A 22,458-nucleotide genomic window follows, 5' to 3' on the forward strand; every position below is an offset into this window, starting at 1 on the left:
GTATCCTTTCAATAATAGGTAATTTTTTTTAATAGGTGTTTCGCCCGGATGTATTAAAAGTATTAAAATCGCGTGCGAATCGACTCTTTTTTGAACTAGTAGTATGTGATTACTAGTTCTCAAAGGGGTCGATTCGCACCCGTTTTTAATACTTTTGATACATCCGGGCGAAACTCCTACTAAAAAAAATATTATTGAAAGGATACGTTTCTCACATTCGTGCGAAGGAAAATCGTGCGAAATTACTAATAACCCAAAATAAATATTCATAAATAAAATACCTACATAAGATAATAAGTACGACTTTGTTCAAATTATAATCCGACTCAGAAGTGCAAATTACCGAAAAATTAAACGAAAATATTGCTTGTTTCATGAATGTAGAGACCCTATAAAGATTTTCTCGCTGTAAAAACGCATTAAATTTTGCTTTAAGTCTCATAAAAAAGACACGGCACTAAAAACCCATGGTTTCATGCAAGTAACTATTGATTGAAAGTGAACTAACCGTGGCGTTGATAACGCTGCTGATAACGGAGCCGCGTTATCGCACGCGAAAATGGTAAAAATGCACGCTGCGGGCGAGCTGGTATGTTTTGCATGGGTTTTGCTATTATGCAACTGCACAGTGGTTATGTGTGCTGAATTCTTGGACTAAAATTGTTGGGGATTGACGATTGAGACGTAATTTTTGTGTCGGATAAGTCTTGACATGAAACCTCTTGACTATATTCCAAGGTCTGGTTTAACTATTTTCTAGATTTGATATAAATTACTTTAGGTTTTGTTGTAGGTTTTTATCAAGTTGTCTTATTATGATTTTTTTGGCCGTATCTGGTGGATTACTTAAATAGTATATCGCAACCGCCGTTTTCTTCTAGAATAAATACCTTACACATAATAGGTAGACTTGGGGCATGTAGAGGCAAATTAAGTGAGAGTGTTTTGGAGTCCAATTAAATAGTGATTGTCACTCGTTAAACGTTTCCAATTCCTTTGGCCCTTAGCAGTATAGATTTTGCAAATAGAGAGGAAAGAAAAGGGAATAATTATTATTGTTCAGCAGGATTTTTAAAGACTTAAAAATAGAAAAGGATGTAGTTGTGGAATGTTATCGCATACTTTTAGTTATCTACAACAACAATTATACTTCCAAATTAACTGTACACACAGTGGCTATGATAACGGCCCGCATAACAATAAATGTCTAACCAACAACTAAACGATAAGCGTTAGGTTATTTGAAGGTTTACTAACATGGATTTAGATTGCTTTTTGTGTAATTACATATGTTTTAGATTGAATAAGAGAATCAGTTTTAAAGAAAGAATGTGGAATTTACATGTGTGAATAAGAATAAGACGAAGGTTTTTTATGCAAAACAAAGCAGGTATTTGACTGCAATGTTATATAAAATGCAGTCTAGGATGCTGCATATGTGTGAATTCCAGTCCCTAGCTGTTTGTTATAAAAGAGTTAGCGAAGTTAAGTTATTAATAGTTGATAATGCATATCGCAGATTTAAATATATCTGCAGTGAGCTTTATTTCGGGGATCAGTGTGTAGGTTTTTTTTTTTATCAATAAAACACTATTAATATGCAGTGTAATTTGATGATTCGGGGGACAGTGCGGAATTTTCAAATTCAAAATAAAATACAAATTAATTTTGTAAAGAATGAGGATAATTGACGCTCTCACTAGTAATCAATTTGAATTTTTTTAAACAACAACATTACAGCGAAATAATAATAAAATAAATTAATTTCACTCATAACAAATGAAATATGCAAACTTTATTTATAACCAATCGATTAACTAAACACTTACCGTAACATGACGTCACGTTCTTTTTGAAGCCTTCGACCACGTTTTTATTGGCATATCTAATTGACATGTGAAATGTAATTTTCCACTTAGACTCCAATCAAAATGTCCAAAGATGTGTCCTTAAATCGCAAAAAACCTTTTTAATGACACATAACTTCTAAAATACACGTCTGTTAAATTACTAGCAATTTTAAAGTCTGTAGTTTGTTTAAATGTACGAATATCTGCCGCAAGGAAAAAGGACGTAACTAAAAAAAAACAAAACCGAATCACTAGCTCAAAATTTCGCGCAACATTTGCTCAAAAAATACATGAAATAAAAAAAATTCAAAACAAAATCGAACGCGCTTCGCTCGCGGCCCACCGCTGTGTTGGCCAAACAAACACTGAATAGTTCGCGCTTATCGCTCACTGATAAGGCGTAATCAACCGATTTTACGATTGCCGCTATCACGACACGGCGGATTACACACCGATACACATCGGGGTAGTTGACAAACTTCTCAGATAGGTTTTAATGTGTGTTTACGTGGCTACCGGTTGATAAGCTAGCTGTAGACTTTGATAGAGGTTTGACAATAGATTGGGTGAATGTCATTACATTTAATTAATCAAAATTATTCATTTATTTTATTGTAGAAATTTTACTGTTAATCCATAGCTCTACACTAGAAAATAATTACATTATTATAATGTGCACATTCGGTCCATGTCGGGGTCAGTCAACGCCAACTTCAAAAATCACTGCTTTCGTTTAGAAATAGGAATAGTTATTGTACGTTTAATTGCTCTATACCTATTAAAATTATTCGTATTATCAGAAATAAAATAAGCTTACATGTAACTTTTCGGTCTACAAGTATTGTCATTAAAAAAAACCGTACCATCAATTACCAATCTCAAACCAAAGAAGAGCTTCTGTCGACTAGATAATGTCAAAAACAAAAATATGTCTAAGAATTCACATTAAAAATGATTCTAAATATTCTCAATTTTTCTCGCACGGACCTCGCCTAGTGGTGCGTGGCTTATCGCCGCCGGACAAAAGGAGCGTTGACGATTGAACAAACATAATGTCGATCCGATCGACAGGTGACGTGATACACCGTGCGAGGCCAAGAATGTTTGTATTTGCTCGAAATCGCTGTTTTGCGACTGGAAAAATTTTGGTGAAAAACTTGAGATTTTATTTTCTTTCCATCGTACAACAAAATATTAAAAATTGTTGTCTGAGTTAGAACCAAAAATTGTACAGCGGTTTCTGTGGTATGCTCTCTGACTTTTATCTTGGCTGCGAGTGATTCATAATGAAAGCCCTAGTTTAAAAAATCTTAGAATTCAGATTTGAAAATTTATTCTTACAGAAAGTTGCAGTTGAATAAAGAGAGTTATATTTTATGTTGGTGCTCCGAGATAAGTTAGTGTTACTTGTCTCTACAGTAAAAAATATTTGGGGATCTTAATATTTGAAAAATACTCACCTAATCTGTCATTTCATAAAGTTTTTTTTAAATAAGTCAACTTTCTGCTCTTTTTATCTTTCAAAACATTTTTTTTTTGTCCAAACATTTTCATTCCGAACGTTCTAAATGCGAAAATTAAGCGGGCGTGCTGTTACCCATTCCGACAGTTGACGACATTAACTCGAGTGCGGGGTCTATCTCGCGCGCCAGTCGAAAACTTTTTCGCGCAACGCGGCTTACGGTGACGAGTGAGCGACGCAGGTGAGTGCAGGATACCCGCCTGCCAGCGTGAGATACGTCACTCATGTAAGTTTTCTTCGCATTTTGAATTATCGCGATTTGTTATTCGCGCGTAAATTTGAGGAATGGGTTTTGGCATTTTTTCCAGATGTGCATGTGTGGTTAGCATAGGGCACATTCAATTTTGCGAAATTTTTAAGTCACTTCTAAAATATTGTGTAAAACTAAAGAGTCAGCGAATATTTATCGTGTTTTTAAACTCTACACTTAATTTGAAAATGGTATCTTTTTTTCTATTTTTAGAAAATTTCTTGCAACTGATACTCAGATTAGCTAATGATTGAAGGTACTTGAGTGTGCATTTTAGTTCTTGTGATCAAGATATCATCTATCAAGAGGTATGTTCAACAAGATAAACATCTGACGATTGTCTAACGAGTTTATTTAGCGCTAGCGCGTTGCGTTGCGTTTTTCCTCGCGTTGAAATGAAATTGGCTTGTTAATTTGCCGTGAACGCAGCGCGCAATATAATATGCGATGCGTCGATAATGGACTCGTCTACTGGATGGACTTTCATTTCCGCGCGCACGTCGCTCGATAACAAAGAAGTGACATATTTAGAACAAGCCTGAAATCGACTCGACTGGCAACACCGCGCGCGCGATGACAGCCGTCATCCGACTAACGCGCGGTTTTAATTATCGAATCCATCCCGCGGCTGCCGCTCCCGCGCTTTTTTGTAACAAACGTCAAACCGAGATCCCGATTGCTTCCTCCGCGCGCGAAGAATCCCGAATACTTTATAAAACTGTCGAAGTTTCAAGTGATTGACATGTGGTGATCGCGAGGTTTCGCGCAAATAGCTTTTCGCTGAAACTGAATTTGTGATTGATTCCAATTGAACTTTAGACAGGTCGGTATCGTCGCATTACTTGTTTCCACTTCGATTGGCTGCGAAGGGGTACGGGAATTAACATTTTGATGGGCAATTTCCTTTGTCTCAATCTTTTTAAATTGCTTTTTATGCGTAAGTTGTTTTATATTGAAAGAGTTTTCGTTCGTGCCAGTTTAGTAGGGGTTAAAAATTGTGGAAATATGAATAGATTCTTGCGGGGCGTTGTATCGGCGGCGGCCAGGGTCCGCGTATCGCCGTTCCGCACGGGCGCGCCGATACACCGCCTCTCGGAAGAGAGAACAACACTAGCGTACATTTTTAAGAAGGTTGCCGGACTTTTTGAGGCAAAGGAATATTTTGAATAAGATGTTTCTCACTAAATAGAACTTGTGATGTTTTTAGTTGACAAATAATGGAACAGCCCGCATAAGTATAACGCTAAACATTGTACAATCTACTATTTAGCAAAGCTTTATCATTGTCAAAAAGGTTTATTTCCAAATACAAACTCTTTGTTAATTGAGTTTCGCTTTTGAATAAAAACTTTACTCTAAAGTTAGGAAACTGATATAAAAACAGTCACAAAAGCCAGTTAACTCGCACAACGGGGCAATATCTCGCCGCCGTCCAACTTGCAAATAAAATTAATATCAATGAATGTAAACTGACGAAAGTAATATCCGGCGAGCGCTTACACAATGCGAAAAACGGAGAACAGAAACGGAAACTAAAACAAAGCCGATGAGACACTTAAGGCGATTAGAGTCCTCAATGACCTTGGGCNCCTTAATCGAAATAGAGGCGCAATAATCCAACATGGCGGCTGCAATTCGAGAGATGCAATTGTCACGGGCCGCTGGGCCGGCTGCTTCTTGTTTTGCCGATCGCGCGATCCTCGTTTTGCGTCGTGCCCGGCCGCCGATACCGTCCGCATTCTACATTGAGACCTGTCATATCGAACCTTTGTTTGCCGTATAGAAAAAAAAGATAAAAAGTCTCCGAGCAAATTGGGCGTCTCTGTTATAAACAACGGAGGTGGAATTTCACGATAGCGGACAATAAACGTCCGATCCGTTTGTGCGATGCGAATTTGTTGATTGTTTCGGACCACCGGCGCTTTGTCGCGGTAGTTTTGGCGCGCTTTTCGCTGTCACTGTGACGTTTGGTTTTTTTCAAAATGGCCGATTGAATCCGACAACAATAAGCAGTGTGCAAGTTGGGCGTTATTTACGTTCAGTGTTCGGTGTTGCATCCTTAATAGGTATATCTGGACAGCGTGCGGAGCTGTTATCTTGGGAGGGAGGGGGGCGGAGGTCTGGGGTGAGTCGATATGAATCACTACGAGTAATGGCGGGAATATCACGTAGTGCACTTTGTCAACTGGTTGTAGCTCGGAGTAGCATAGATAATAGTGAGATTGCGGGTCTAAGAGAGATGGTTGTTTGCGATCGATGCAGCGTTGCATTCGGCCGATATCTCCTTGGGCTTTGTGCTATCCAAATTGGAAGACATTGTTTGTAACAGTCCGAGATTTGTGGACTTGGAGATATTGTGCGCCATATTTAGAATTGGGAAATATGATAACGTTAAAATGTATTGTTGCCGGTGTATTTGTACAACTAGCGGCATATTAATTTGCTTTTTTGATTCGAAAGCAAGTAAATTATTCAAAAGATGAAATGTAGAGTCAAATTATTGATAAACTTTTTCATCTCCATAGGAAGTCCACTGCTGAACATAGGCCTCCCCCAATGCTTTCTATGCTGCCCGGTTGGTAGCGGCCTGCGTCCAGCGTCTTCGTGCTACCTTTATGATGTCGTCAGTCCACCTTGTGGGTGGACGTGGACTTTACGAGATCGAATCAGAAATGAGGAGATCCGTAAACGAACTAAAGTCGCTGACATAGCCCGATGAATTAGCAAGCTGAAGTGGCAATAGGCAGGGCACATAGTACCTACGCAGAACTGACGGCCGATGGGGTAGCAAGGTTAATGGACTTTTAACTATTCTTTAAAGGAAAATAAATAGAGGGGGTATATTTAACAAAGAGCAAAGCATTTATGGAATAAAAATCAATAACCAGTGAAAAGAAATGAACCTAAATAAGAATGCAAGTATAAATTTCAATCCTTAGTTTTAAGTGGGGCTTTTAACTTCATTCCATCACGCTACAGTTCAAACGAAAACGCTTAGTAACGGACACCAATCGCCGATTGCAGAAGAACACTCGAAGAGTAACTTCCACTTGGGCCTGCGAATGCGCGCAGTCCTAATAAAATTGTCCTCAGCGATCGGACTGTGGAGACAGATTAGCCGCGCGCTGGCCCTCGCGGCAATGATACTCCACTGATTGTATCGCGGTGCGCTTTTCACGCGACGCTAAGGAGGGGTCATTGATAGGCACTAAGTGGAGCAAATCTTTTGCTTTTGTGTAATTTTTTTGGAGGGGAAATGCAATGAACTAGCAATTGAAAGGTTTCTCAACAATTGAGTAGGTATGAGTACCTAGTATATTTTCGGGAAAAGCTGAGTAAGATCCCCTTTTTACATGATAAGGTATTACATATTTAATAAAGCACACACATATTTAATATTCACATAATAGTAGTGTTTGATTCGGATACACAATTTGGCCTAATGAATTTCTATTATAGCAGATTCCTTATATTAGACTTTATTAGATTTTTTGCGCGCTCCTAAAGTTTCACAATGATTGTAGTACTAAGTTTCGGATACTAATTTAGTTTCATCCATTTTCATTAATTTCAAAGGTATGAAAATCTAGATATTTTGGTGCAAGAAAATTGTAGTAATTTGATTTTATTCCCACATTTTCCTACAAATGAATTAGGTACCTATAAAGTTTGCATTTTATAGAATAAAACAAACGACATCAGGCCTGGCATCGGATTAGACTGCGGCTTGCGCAAGCGCAAAGGCTAGGGTATTCTCACGCCCGAATTAGTTGTCTCTATCATCGATTAGAATGCAGTCACGATCAACGATCTGTAAGACTGTAAAGTGGGAGAAATAGTTAGGTATTGTTTGAAAATGAACTTATCTAAGTATACCTAGACTTAGAATAAATGCCTACATACTTATAATTGAAAGCAATAGGTATGTTTTTTTAGGTATGTTGGCACAATCAATGACATAAGTTTTAAGTTCCTTAGATATAGGTTTTTAATGTCATATTTGGTGACAATTTATAAAGTCACCTGTTAAGTAACTCTTTAAAAAAATTAACCACCTTTTATTTTAAAATTAAAAACGTAACATACGTCACACGAATCAATCAACCATAATTTTATAGATGCGCAAAACAAAATAACAAACTAGCATAAAAGAAACAAAAGAGCAACGCGAATGACTAATCTACAATCACTGACACACACACACAAAATATCTGATATTCCACCTTATTTTAATCTCGGAACAAAAGAACAAATGGAAGAATTTTCTTCTGAAAAATCTTCTTGAACATTGTCATATTCCTGGCATTAATTGACGAATATTGAGCTAGACATTGTGGTGTCTTATACAAAATGTAATTTTTTAGGTATTATTACCATTTTATTACAAAAAAGATGTAACTAACATTTTTTGTCTATTAAAAGATGAGAGCCATAAAACAAATAAATTACATACCATTCATAGCAACATATAAGATTAATCCAACCTTAAAAACTACTTCTGTTTCATTGCACCAACTTACCTGTAAACAAAAAAAAAACAATTAAGTTTTATGTCAATGTGAACAATAACAAGAATAAACAATTCAATAACACTATAAACGCTGCTCTTTCTATTTCCGAACAAACTTATATCGCAAATGTCGTTTAGCATTAAAGGGAACGTATCCAGAACTTCAGAAGATAAAATATGGCAGTACAAATATCCGATCGGGCAAGAAATATAATAAATACAAACTTACGAACGGCAAGTGCAATGAATCAAAAATGAAACAATGTGATTATCCCCTCGTATTCTAGTGTTAGAACTATGAGATACAAGCTGAGAGCGTTTATACAAGAATTTATGATGTCAGAAATACTGGTGCTTATTTTTTCTCTTTAAGAACTTAAAGCTTTCATATCGCTCCGTTAAATAAAATTCGTCAAAACGAATAATTATTATACATATTTATTATTACAAATAATTTTATAAACATACGCCTTGGCTTATTATGATAAAAAGGTTAATAAAACATATCCAACCGTGCTGGTGTGGTTTTTGTTACATTGTAAAAGTATGAATCTCATAAAACTATGTTCTATGGTCTCATGTCTCAGGGTATTTATTAAGTTTAACCCCATCGCTGCCTCCCCTGGCTTAGTTCTCTGAGCTAGTTCGACAAGAGGCGAGCTCAGGAAATGAACGCTCCCCGCAGGAGGCGGCGATAGCTCGCAACACTCTGCTTCGCGCCTTTATTCGCTTAATGAGGGCGACAAATTGATCACGACATATTTTATTCGCTTGGATGATCCAAACAGGCTCTACTATTTTTACTAATTCCGGCAAAATACCAACGTTTCTGTGTAAGATTAGTTGTAGTGACATTTCATTCAAAAATTTCATTTAAAAACTGCATTTTCTCTTTCAATTCTTTTTTTTGCCAGTGTTGAGTTGTCAAGCGGGATATGGAAGAATGGGTAAAATGGACCGACCAGATTCAATTTTTTTTTGAGTTACTTTTATATATTTTTTTAAAATAACGGTCAAAAATAGCTAGATGCAAAACAGGACGGCTTACGAAACTTCATACAAACAAGTTTACTATTTTTTTCGGACTTAATTATATTCTAATTCCTATACAAGACAACATAAAACAATCACAAACACCATATCTGTAGCCGTCCGCTCCACCGCACATCCAAATTGAATATATAAATTAATCCGAAATTTAACATTTGCGAACCTATCAAAGAAGTGATCCCTTCGTTTCCCTTCCATTCGGAAGATAAATAACGAACGAATCGCGACATCTTGCGAAACAAGTGTAATGTTCAACCTATTCGCGCGTGAGAAAATGGTTTTTACACGATACGATTTACTTTTAAAATGTCTTGAAGCTTTTGTGTAAAAACTTTTTGTATGAACTTTGAATTGAAGTTTACTGAAATCATAGCAGTATTTTGGAACTGAATGTAGCTTATCTTGAGCTTAAGTAAATTCAAATCATAGTACCTACATGCACTTAAATATTTCTGGCATGTTATAATTTTCATTTATTTCAAGAATGAATTGTCAGCAATGAATAGTTAGGTACCTATAAACTAACCATTGTCTTAAATACAGCTGTGAATTTTCCCTACTTAAATAAAATTAGTCACTGTTCATAAAATAATTTATCTCCGTTTTTAACTTTCTGAACTCAAATGCAAAACATAGAAGCATAAACAAGATTTATTTTAAACCTAACTCAGCATATCCCAGGACCTGAAATAAGTTTATACATGCTCAATAAATCAGCACATACTGCTAAACTTCAATAAAACTTTTTACTATCAATCGCGAAGTGTAAACCATTTAAATAGCAAACTGTAAACGGAGTTCCATCCCTCCCAGGAAATTAGCCCAGCTTCCCGCCGTGGATTATAGCAAAATAAGATATTGTTTACTCCATCTATCCGCTCACTCGCTCATTTGAATCGTTCATTCGTTCGTTTGAATGATGCTCTTTGTTTTGTTACGTTTTCAAATTATTTCGAACTTCGAAAGCGTTGATCGTTGATAGTTTGGAGAGCGTTTTGTTTATCGAGGGTTCCGAATTGCGATTTGGCAAAGGAAATTAATTTTGAGGCTTTGTTAGGAGTTTCAATGTGTGTAACGTTAGCTAAGCGTTCGTGTTTTGTTTTAATTAAGAAAATTTTAAATGACACTGGCTAGCAATAAAATAACACGTCATTCGAAACAAGCCATCGTATAAAAAGAAAAAGCTGGGGTTATTCGAAACTTGGCGCAGACCACTGACTTTTAGTCGGCCAATAGTTGGGCCCGATTCTTTTGTATGAAGAATCAATCGGTGTAATGTCACTTTCATACATCTCCATACTGATTAACAGCCCGACCCAACTATCGGTCAACTTAGGCTGAGTTGCACCACCAAACTTTGACCGTAACTAATAACGATACTTAACCGGTGATATTTGTATGGAGTTTTGACGTTTGTTACAGTCACAGAAAGATGGTACAACCCAGCATTAAAGTCGGTGGTCTTCTTCTAGGCTAAAAGTATTTGAAAAATTAATAAAATTTTCTTTAAAGTTCCACATTATTTAACTTACTCTGCCATTCAAAGCACAGATACATCTTCCATTAATTTATCCTTGTTTGTAATTATTACAATATTAACCGGCTATACTTTTTAACCGCGATATTTTACTGGGAACTGAATAAATAGGGAAAACTAGTGATTCGCCAGTGATATTCCTCTGAAGTAGGAACATTGACGTCAGTGTGATTAACAGGAGTACCGGGGGCACATAAGCTTAACAATTTGGTATCTTATGTCAGTTGTAATAAGGTGCTTTTTTGCAACAAATATGTATAGTCTGATGTGCTGTTAAATTGGATATTTGTCACTAATTAACAGAACAGTGATAGATAAGTATTGTGCGGTTTTACCGAGCGAGTAAAATATTGGACAAAAATATTGTACTTCCTACACGTAGATATAAGGAAACTAACAGAAATGTAATTGAATCTAGAGCATGACATGTATTAATTACCGAAAAGTTATTTTTAAAATCATGTTTAAATACGTTTATTCATATTACATTTTATTCTACCTCGGTAATCATAGTAATAGAGCCGAGTTACCTCAGATTAAACACTACAGAAACTTCTGAAACCGTAAGAAAGAACCACTTTCGAAATATTTGCGTAGAGCTGCGGTCCTCTTGTACTTAAGGTCAATAGGAATGCTGCACAAACTTTTAAAAGGCCATCTAAGAAACCAGGCCCCAACTCAGGCCCTGGCCTTACGGGCCCCACGTGAGCCGCATTCAAATCGCGCGGGTCAGATATTTCAATCTTCGGTCGGATATTGGCGCGGCCGTGCGGGCGCATACATCGCGTGTTGCACCATCTTACTTTAACTGTAACAAACGTCAAAAGTATGTCCAACTCCGTACAAAAACACCGGTGGTTATATTTACGGTTAAAGTAAAGTGTTGCAACGCAACCTTAGGCGCATACATCGCGTCTTGCACCATCTTACTCTAACTACATCAACAGTCAAGTCTGTCAAACTCCGTACAAAAACCACCGGTTATTGTTATAGTCAGGGTTAAAATAAGGTGGTGCAACTCAGCATTAAGAAACCAGTCCCCAACTCAAGCCCTGGCCTTACGGGCCCCACGTGAGCCGCATTCAAATCGCGCGGGTCAGATATTTCAATCTTCGGTCGGATATTGGCGCGGCCGTGCGGGCGCATACATCGCGTGTTGCACCATCTTACTCTAAGTATATCAAATGTCAAGTCTGTCAAATTCCGTACAAAAAACACCTGTTACAGACTTACAGTAACGTGGTACAACGCAACCTTATTTAAGAAACCAGGCCCCAACTCAGGCCCTGGCCTTACGGGCCCCACGTGAGCCGCATTCAAATCGCGCGGGTCAGATATTTCAATCTTCGGTCGGATATTGGCGCGGCCGTGCGGGCGCATACATCGCGTCTCTTCCGCGCCTGTCCACGGCTTATCTTAATATTGAAATCGCTGAGTTATGATAGGCCGCTTTATAGACGGATGCTCCGAAAATCGGGTACACAACCTTTTTAAATGCTCGGATTTTATGTTGGCAAGCAATGGTTACTAGACCTTAGTTCTTGAATAGTTTAATAGTACGGTATTTTAAGACAACACGTGTAGCATAGAACACATCCGCCTTACGCTTTTAGTAAATTAGAAAGGGCCGTACTCCTACAGTGTAGACTGGATGACGATTTATCGGACAAGAAAAACGCATAATTTAATTTAAACAATCTGAAAAGTTTTCTCCCAATGTTTTTCTACAATAGCCTGCCTTCTGCAACGGAACTCTAGGGTAGGGTCTACTATAATTTCACCCATTTTTATGTTCATGTAAGACAAGTTTAATTTAGAGATGGGTTATACTTACTAGGTAAATTTGATACTAGGTGCACCTATTCCAAGTATTAATTAATACTCGATCCAAATACCTATTCCACCTAGTACGTAGTAATTTAGCCAACTTGACGCGACTAGTGCGGACTAATCCACGTAACGTAATATGACTAAAATACATTTTTTTTAAAAGATACAACCGTAGTATGAATAATGCAATTTGAAATTGAATAATAATTCCTCCCTTCATACTTCAACAGGCTTTGGACTGTCAACTTAAAAGTTGGCGTATTTAAAAGATATCAATTTCATAAAAATATTTACATATTTTTTCTTATTTACATTAATATGGTTTGACTACGTTTGTGTGCGTTTGCTTCGTCGCGCTCAAATTTGTTTGGTCAGACAGAGACGGAGTGAATCTCTACGTTCGCACATGAGCTTAGCGAGAAATACTAGGTGCGCGTAATACACGACTACGGATTACGCAATAATAACCTCTATTACTTTGATGGTAGGGTCGGAAATCGTGTAATTTATAAAATACTAGGTGGATCAAGTATTTAAAAAATTGGAATAGGTGCCGCCTAGTACTGTAAAATACCTAGTGTGTGGATCTGTTCTAGTAAATACGTCTCATCTCTAGTTGAATTACATATCTAAATGCAATAATTAAAAAATATGATATTTTTACCAGACAACGAAGCAACGGAGCAATTTCGTCAAAAAAAGTCTGTGAAAAAAAATTCTGAAAAAAAAGGTTGGCGTCCGAAACGCTCCGTACAATTTTCTATTACTTTCCATATCGTGCGCATCACAAACGTACAGTCACCATCAAATCTAAGAATGAATAAATATCGGCGTGCGGCCGCGGTCGCAATTTCCTATCGGTCCGTCACCGCGACATGTCGTCGCGCGTTTATTTATTCGACGATCGCTATCGTGAAATGGATACTTCATGGAATTTGTATTTTAATTTGATTTTCTTTACTTTGACGCGTGGAAGATTCGGACCTCCGTCGTCCGTCGATGACACTTCGTTTTTTTTCTACGGAAATTTTTTTTTTGGTTAGTGGCATTTTCTGTGTTAGCACTGGCAGCTTGAATTGGTTAAAAAATAAATGAATTTAATTGATTTTTAAAAAAGGAACGATTTTCCTTGAGTTACAAAATAGGAAAAATTAAAATCTCCATGCGGTCTCAGTGTGATTATTCATTTGTTAATTGGAAAAATACATTAGTTATCTGTGGTTTTACTTGAAATTGAAAAAATTAAAAGAATCTCAAAGGTTTATTATTTTTTATTATATTGAGATATTACTGAACTGCACATCATTAAAGATAAGTGATTAATACCAATTTTGCGAATTTGGATATCGATGAGGCAAATTACACGGCGATTGGCAGTTTAACACGTTGCATGCATGGTCACATAAAAAGTGTGACATCAGGATTGTGGTGACTTTTGTCACACACTAGCGCTAAAAATCCTTAAAAGTGTCAAATGTATGTTGTCTTCCATTATTTTTTTCAAATTCCATCATTTTCGTTGCTGTATACCAAATAGCATCGTGCGGTTCACACAGCTTATGACCGCAGTCTGTGGAGGAACACTATGTGTGATCGCGATCCTCATCAGTGAGGGACCGAGGAAGAAGAAGAATATAATTTATAATTTGCAAAACCTCTCATTATTATAACTGCTTATACAGGGTTATAGCGTTTTATTTCAATGCAATTCAAATCACAGTGGACTGATGCAAAAATTGATTTGATAGTCCATAAGTCAACGCATCATCGTGAGTCAGTCACAAAGAGTTGAGTCACCGATGCGTCGATAATGTCTTCCTACACGCACAGACAGTCAAACTATCTATATTAATATCTCGCGAATGATTTCCAATGTGTGATGCGATCGTAGATCGTGCAATTGTTTGGAATGAAATCGACACGCAGTGTTTATGAAATGCTTTTTTGATGGTATCTTTCCATTATAATGATATCATGTTACTAGTTGCCTTTATGCCTTTCTGATGTATAAGCTGTATTACTGATAAGTTATATTAATAGCATTTTTTATGGAAGTATACAGGGTGTTAGGTAAATGGGTATATGAGCCGACACTAGCCCATGTTAACATGGTCATATAAATGGTATGGTGAAGTCAGAAAATTTATATCTTTATTTTAATTATTTTATTTTTCATACAAATCAGATTTTATAAAATTTATTTTGTATGAAAATTAAAAAAATTAAAATGATGATATCAAATTTCTGACTTCACCATACCATTTAAATAACCATGTTAACATGGGCTAGTGTCGGCTCATATACCCATTTACCTAACACCCTGTATAATAATAATTCACAAACTAATATTACATAAGACATACTACGAGTAGTTGGCTTATGCCGTTATTCTGGTGTATAAAATTAATAATGCAGTTTTTGTATGGAAGTTAAATAGTTATAGGTAGTTAAGTTAAAACAGGAAGGCGCTGGATGCAAGCCGTTACCAATCGGTCAATATAGAAATCATTGGGAGAGGCCTATGTTCAGCAGTGAACGTCCTGTGGCTGAAATGATGATGATGAAAGAGTAAGTAATTATTATCATTTATCATTCACAAACTAGGAAGAATCTTATTCGTCCAAGTTTACAAACAAATATTACTTAGGACAATTACATGTTAATGTAGAGTCAAGAACTCAAGACTTTTTTATTTCTTGACGTTTTGATACGCAAAACAAGGCAAACACTTTCAATGCAGTTTCCCACTTTTCCCAGAACCCAAGTACATTAGAAAAAGTCAACATTCCTCGCACCGATAGGCAACGTCTGTAAAACGTCTAGCCGCCCATCGCGAGCTATCGTGCGCGTACGCAGACGGCTTTCGCGCCGACGCACCCATTTGACATCTTTCACTCACACACAACACTACAAAGGACTTTTAACCTTAAAACGTAGTGCTTATAACTCAAAATGGGTTTAACATGCGGTTGGCTAAAACGTGAAGGAAATCAGACTTTGAAATTGAGGAGTTTAAGTTTGAAAATCGAACGTTATCGATTGTTTCTCTACAGAGTTTTTAAATTTGAACTCTACGAGTTTAAGATAGAGTTGTATTTGCAGTGTATTGGCGAATGCATCACACGTGCCCAGACTGCAAGGAGTATCGCCTCGATCTCAGATGGTAACGGCACCGATGCGTGTGCGCCGGTTTTTAACAACGGACACGAGTCCCTTGAGTTTGTTACGTGTACTGTAACTGTGAAAAGGTTAAGGAAATATTGGTTATTTGATCAAAGCTAAGGGCTAAGAAGGGCGAAAAGAGTCTAATCATAATAATTCCATTTTACAACTTCTAAAGAATTCTAAAAAAAAATCTGTGAAAGCTTGGGGAGGCCTTTGTCCAGCAGTGGACGTCATTTGACTAAAACGAATGAACGAAATGTTTTACAAGTAAAACCGCGAAATGTAGAGTCACATAATTAATCCTGAGATTTATGTTTTCATCTGAGTATAATTTCCTTGGATTTTATGACCTCAAAAATTATCTATAAACTGTAATTAATTTTTCCCATTGAAACGTTGTGATACACTGACAACTGACATGTTTGCCAAAAAAGTACCTAATTCCTCTTAACTATCATTCACAAAGACAGTCACATTCGATTCACAGGAATGAGAAATCTCCAGGAATAAACATGGTTACCCATACAAGTAACCATGTTCATTCCCGCCAAATTATTATTGCATCACGAATAGTAAAACAAGCTATCACAAAGACGGATATAATTCATTCCACTCGCAAAACCAACTCGAGAAGTGCGAGTAACTTACAACAATCGCCACCATCACAACACTACAATTTCAAAATATCTACTCGCAACTTATTGAATTATCGACTAGCGCAGCACTAGTTTAGAACTAACTCTTTCACACAATCAATAAGGAAGGAATAATTTTAATTGGCTCACAATAAAATATGCGAGTCCGTCCGTCCGCTCGATAAAACCGCAATTCAATTTTCACCCTTAAATCTATTGGGTTACAGAAAAATGCACTGTCTTGTCTGTGTAGTGAGGTGCTGTGTCGATTAAGATATCGATGGTTGGACTCGCTTTATTCTAATTTTATTTTGACGTAAAGATCTTCTTCGATTGATCTTTAACTTATCTAAACAAAAAAACGGTCACGAACTTTCTGCATAGATATTATACCATTGTATTTACGTATAATAGGGATGACCAATAAATAATTAGAAATAAACGTGTGAGGTTTAAATTTTAACTTTGCAAGCAGATTACCTATTAGTAGCATGTAGGTAATTATTGTTAAATATATTACTAATTTAATGTATATTAATAACGTTAACCAAATGTAAACGTGTCACTCTTATAAGTACTCAGAAGTGTGATATAATGTCAACAACGATAATTTAATGACGCATAAACTTGCAATTTAAATTAACTTTAACTAATTAAGTTGAATCATTGATTGTTTATTTCTGTAGTTCGGTCATCGTCCATCGTTATCAGTAGGTTTAATTTTATTGTTAATTTGGACAAAGTTTCAATAAACGGTAAAATTATGTACCTAGTGTTTTGTGCCTAGGTACTAATACGGTCATATTTGATTTGAATTAAAATTGAAAATAACTAGGTACGCATTTGTGGTAATGTCACCTTCTAACCGTACTTAGAGCAGTCAGGAAATGATTCATGGATGCTAGAACTAAACTATTAAATGAGATAAATCCTAGGTCTGTAAAGTGTGGTGAAGAATTGCTTTGTTTTTACTATTTATAGGTTACTTTTGCAAATATTTTGGAGTTTATATGACACTGTTTTCAGTTATAAGAATGGCTGTAAAATTTTTTGGACCTAGAGAACACCTTTTTTCCTTGTTTTCTCGAGTTGCGATAGAGAATAGAGATTGACGTAAACAGTTTTTCATTTCGGTTTGAACGGTTTCATTTGTGTTTATTGCACCATCTTTTTTGTCCCATCAAAATCCTATGACTATGAAATCGTCAAGATGAAAGAAAAATCCTTGCGTGCCGAATATTCGGGTAACGTTTAAGAGTACGGGTGTTAAAGTCTTTGCTTGCTGTCTTAATATTCAGGTAACGTTTAAAAGTACAGGTGCTAAAGTCTTTGCTTGCTGTCTTAATATTCAGATAACGTTTAAAAGTACGGGTGCTAAAGTCTTTGCTTGCTGTCTTAATATTCAGATAACGTTTAAAAGTACGGGTGCTAAAGTCTTTGCTTGCTGTCTTAATATTCGGGTAACGTTTAAGGGTACGGGTGCTAAAGTCTTTGCTTGCTGTCTTAATATTCGGGTAACGTTTAAGGGTACGGGTGCTAAAGTCTTTGCTTGCTGTCTTAATATTCAGATAACGTTTAAAAGTACGGGTGCTAAAGTCTTTGCTTGCTGTCTTAATATTCGGGTAACGTTTAAGGGTACGGGTGCTAAAGTCTTTGCTTGCTGTCTTAATATTCGGGTAACGTTTAAGGGTACGGGTGCTAAAGTCTTTGCTTGCTGTCTTAATATTCGGGTAACGTTTAAGGATACGGGTGCTAAAGTCTTTGCTTGCTGTCCCAATATTCAGGTAACGTTTAAAAGTACGGGTGCTAAAGTCTTCACTTGCTGTCCCAATATTCAGGTAACGTTTAAGGGTACGGGTGCTAAAGTCTTTGCTTGCTGTCCCAATATTCAGGTAACGTTTAAAGGTATGGATGCTAAAGTCTTTACTTGCTGTCCCAATATTCGGGTAACGTTTAAAAGTACGGGTGCTAAAGTCTTTGCTTGCTGTCCCAATATTCGGGTAAAGTTTAAGAATACGTAGCGTCCGCTGGTCCCGCGCAGCCCTGGCGATCGCGCGCGCGATACTCGGCACCTGCCCGCACCTTCGTGACAATATAATTGCGCGGCCTCATCCCGCCTTAATTTAAACCTAATAGAGATAATCTCATTCTTTTCGCACGTCTCATTTACATTCGCGCCTTATCGCCCAGTCGTGGGTAATTTCGCTGCAGTGACACTGGAACCGATATTATTATCGGGCGAGAAATGCGGACGCAATTGTGGGATGTGATGTATACTTTGGGCGCTGATTGGATACGTACTTCAATGTTAAATGGCAGCATAAGTGAATTGAAATTATTTGATTTGTAAGTGCCATTTATGTAGCAAATCTAGAGATGTAAAAGTGTTGTAGGTATATTCTACACTAGGTACTTACGTTTTGTTGCTAAAACGTCTAGAAATATTTTTCCAAAATGTGATAGTTGACCAATCAATATCAACAATAGGAAAACCTAAATCTTTACCAAAGGTTCGATTTGAATGAGAGGTGTGGTTGTATCACTTGTATCAGTCGTTAAAAAATTCAAATTCTTTATTAATAGTAGGTACCTAGGCTCTTTTCAGGACACAAACACTTCCCAAATATAGCTTGCCAAATTCTGCACAATCAGATCTGTTATTTATCCTATTCCTTCCAGTCCAGGATTATTGAATACCATTCCTCGTACCCCGGCCAGCGCTGGGAACTCCGGGCTGCGCGGGCGCGGCAATAATGGTATTGCGTGATCCGTAATAAAATTAAAATTCGTTACTAAGTAGTACTTAACCGCTTGAGTCCCAGACGGCATTCATTAATGTCATAACAATTGATTATCTATTGTGTCTAGATTCGCGGGCCTTGAAGGATTAATAGGCACTTTTCAGGACACAAACACTTCCCAAATAAAGCTTTCCCCCCTGTTGGGTTCCAACACTAAAACTCATTAATTCCTTCATTCGTTCGATCTTGTGACGTATGTATTTGAGCGCCTTTCGCGCCCAGTAGCGTTTCGTACTCCGGCCATTACACTTGTGATTGTGAGTAATAATTATCTTAAACTGTGCAGACCTGGCAATAAACTTAATTAGTGAAACACGGCCTTTCAATCAACATCACCTACAACAACTCCGCTGCCCTACACCCCCACAGTAGAACTCGTATCAAATCTGTTATTTAAGTAAGTATTCTATTCCTTCCAGTCCAGGATTATTGAATACCGTTCCTCGCACCCTCGCCAGCGCTGGGAACAATAATAGGCACTTTTCAGGACACAAATACTTCCGAAATGTAGCTTGCTCTATCACAGTGGTACTGTCTACCTCACCAAATTCTGCACAATCAGATCTGTTATTTATCCTATTCCTTCCAGTCCAGGATTATTGAATACCGTTCCTCGCACCCCGGCCAGCGCTGGGAACTCCGGGGCTGCGCGGGCGCGGCAATAATGGTATTGCGTGATCCGTAATAAAATTAAAATTCGTTACTAAGTAGTACTTAACCGCTTGAGTCCCAGACGGCATTCATTAATGTCATAACAATTGATTATCTATTGTGTCTAGATTCGCGGGCCTTGAAGGATTAATAGGCACTTTTCAGGACACAAACACTTCCCAAATAAAGCTTTCCCCCCACAGCAGAACTCAAATCAAATCTGTTATTTAAGTAAGTATTCTATTCCTTCCAGTCCAGGATTATTGAATATCGTTCCTCGCACCCCGGCCAGCGCTGGGAACTCCGGGGCTGCGCGGGCGCGGCAATAATGATACTGCGCAATCGGTATGTAATAAAATGAAAATTATTTAGTATTTGTAAGCACTTTTCAGGACACAAACACAACTAAACTCAACCGCGACTAACTGACTGACTGGTTGACAGACTGACTGACTGACTGACATAGTGATCTATCAACGCACAGCCCAAACCACTGAACTGGTCGGGCTGAAATTTGGCATGCAGATAGATGTTATGAAGTAGGCATCCGCTAAGAAAGAATTTTACGAAACTCCACCCCTAAGGGGGTAAAACGGGATCCACGCGTACGAAGTCGCGGGCGGCCGCTAGTCCCAAATAGAACCCAAATCAAATCTGTTATTTAAGTAAGTATTCTATTCCTTCCAGTCCAGGATTATTGAATACCGTTCCTCGCACCCTCGCCAGCTGGGAACAATAATAGCACTTTTCAGGACACACATACTTCCGAAATGTAGCTTGCTCTATCACAGTGGTACGTCTACTTCACCCACTTGATCAAATTATTTATTTTATTCCTTCCAGTCCAGGATTATTGAATACCGTTCCTCGCACCCTCGCCAGCGCTGGGAACAATAATAGGCACTTTTCAGGACACAAATACTTCCGAAATGTAGCTTGCTCTATCACAGTGGCACTGTCTACCTGACCTAATTCTGCGAGATCAAACTTGTTATTTACTCTATTCCTTCCAGTCCAGGATTATTGAATACCGTTCCTCGCACCCCGGCCAGCGCTGGGAACTCCGGGCTGCGCGGGCGCGACAATAATGGTATTGCGTGATCCGTAATAAAATTAAAATTCGTTACTAGTACTTAATAGGCACTTTCCAGGACACAAACACTTCCTAAATAAAGTCACCCCCCACTGTAGAACTCAAATCAAATCTGTTATTTAAGTATTCTATTCCTTCCAGTCCAGGATTATTGAATACCGTTCCTCGCACCCCGCCAGCGCTGGGAACTCCGGGCTGCGCGGGCGCGGCAATAATGATATTGCGCGATCGCTGCGCCGATACTCGCGAGCCGATCTATCGCGGGTTTGGGCAGGGTTGCCGAGGTTAACGCCCGTATTCAAAAACATTACTATGAGGTCTCACAATGAAAGAAAGAAAGAAAGAAAAAACATTTATTTGGTACCAAAAAGTTAAACAATAAGTACAATCAACTTAAAAAGCAAAATACATTGTACCAAATTGGTCTCTGCTCAGTATGAGGTCATAACGTACTGAAGAGCACGTTACGGCCACTGGTATTCTGCGCGTGGATGCACTGGGTGACACACGAACCAATGACAGAGCTTTATTCAACGTGCGTTCGATTTGCTGCTTTAAGCAAGCATTGTTTGTGAATACGAGCGTAACACCATTGTTTTGAATTTTAGAATGTGTCATCTGAGAGTAGAATAGAAGAGTTATTAGTGATCGCCAGGTAATTTTCACTGTAAGGACATACCCTCTCTTGTTTACCAAAATTACTAGAGACAAAAATGGTGGATTTACCTACCACGATGTCCAGACTCCTTCTTAAAAATCTTTTATTCATTAAAACGTATGTGAAGTATACCAGAGTTTGTTTTTTATTTATTTAAAAAAATATTTAATTAAGTATGATTTATCATTTTATCAGACTTTAAGACATTTAATGCATTTTATTTTCGTGCTAAATATGTAGTTGACAATGAAGTGCTCCACAAGCAATTATATCTTTCAATTTACCATTCTATTTAACAAAGTAGCAACCCTAGCAGTAACGTTTATATTTCACTCTTTCGTCGGAGGCGTGAGGTGCGCCTGCGCTTGTAAAAATGGCGGATTTAATTGGCAACGCCTGAGTTTAGAGGAATTGCCAACAATGCTTCCCGCCGCAATAATATTGATTTTATATTTGCTGGGAGTGGGGACATACCGGATATGTCCTGGCAATAAATATTTCTGCATTTATGTAGACTAGTTGATTGAAATTTGGGGGGCATTTTGATAGTATTAGTTGGTGATTTTGGCATCTACATAACCAACAACTACTTTCCTGACGAATGCCCAAGGTCTACTACAACTACTAATAATTCTAGATCGAGAAATCTACAATAAAATCTAAAGAATAATAAGTAGAGATTTTAACAAGGATAAGGTATTGGTAAAAATACTTATTAGTTTCTATCGTCGCCCCGTTTAATTTTTGTCTTTCTCATAGAATGAAAAGAAATTTCAAATAATCCATGGTTGAAAAAGCATCAGTAAGATGCTTTTTATTGCATTTACTTTTCTGCTATCATATTGTCCGGAGAAATGTCTTAGGATGAAGACTTTTCTACGTGCATGGTATGGCTGCATCCTCAAC

At 37.6% G+C, this 22,458-nt stretch overlaps 1 protein-coding gene across 2 annotated transcripts in view; it reads right to left on the reverse strand.

The window, feature by feature from the left end:
- ush (Zinc finger protein ush) overlaps positions 1–22,458 on the reverse strand; it is a 123,682-nt gene that overhangs the window by 85,408 nt on the left and 15,816 nt on the right. Inside the window, exon 1 of one of the 2 annotated variants that reach the window (XM_028318070.1) lies at positions 1,830–2,054. The exons of the other annotated variant lie outside the window; for it this stretch is intronic. Within the exon in view, the coding sequence (XP_028173871.1) occupies positions 1,830–1,896 (67 nt within the window). The 5' untranslated portion in view covers positions 1,897–2,054. Of the gene's footprint in view, positions 1–1,829; positions 2,055–22,458 lie in introns of those variants that run through there. 2 annotated transcript variants of the gene reach the window in all.

This window comes from Ostrinia furnacalis, unplaced genomic scaffold, assembly GCF_004193835.3.
Source record: "Ostrinia furnacalis isolate ACB-3 unplaced genomic scaffold, ASM419383v2 OfSCF6654, whole genome shotgun sequence".
In the NCBI taxonomy this organism is placed as follows: domain Eukaryota; kingdom Metazoa; phylum Arthropoda; class Insecta; order Lepidoptera; family Crambidae; genus Ostrinia; species Ostrinia furnacalis.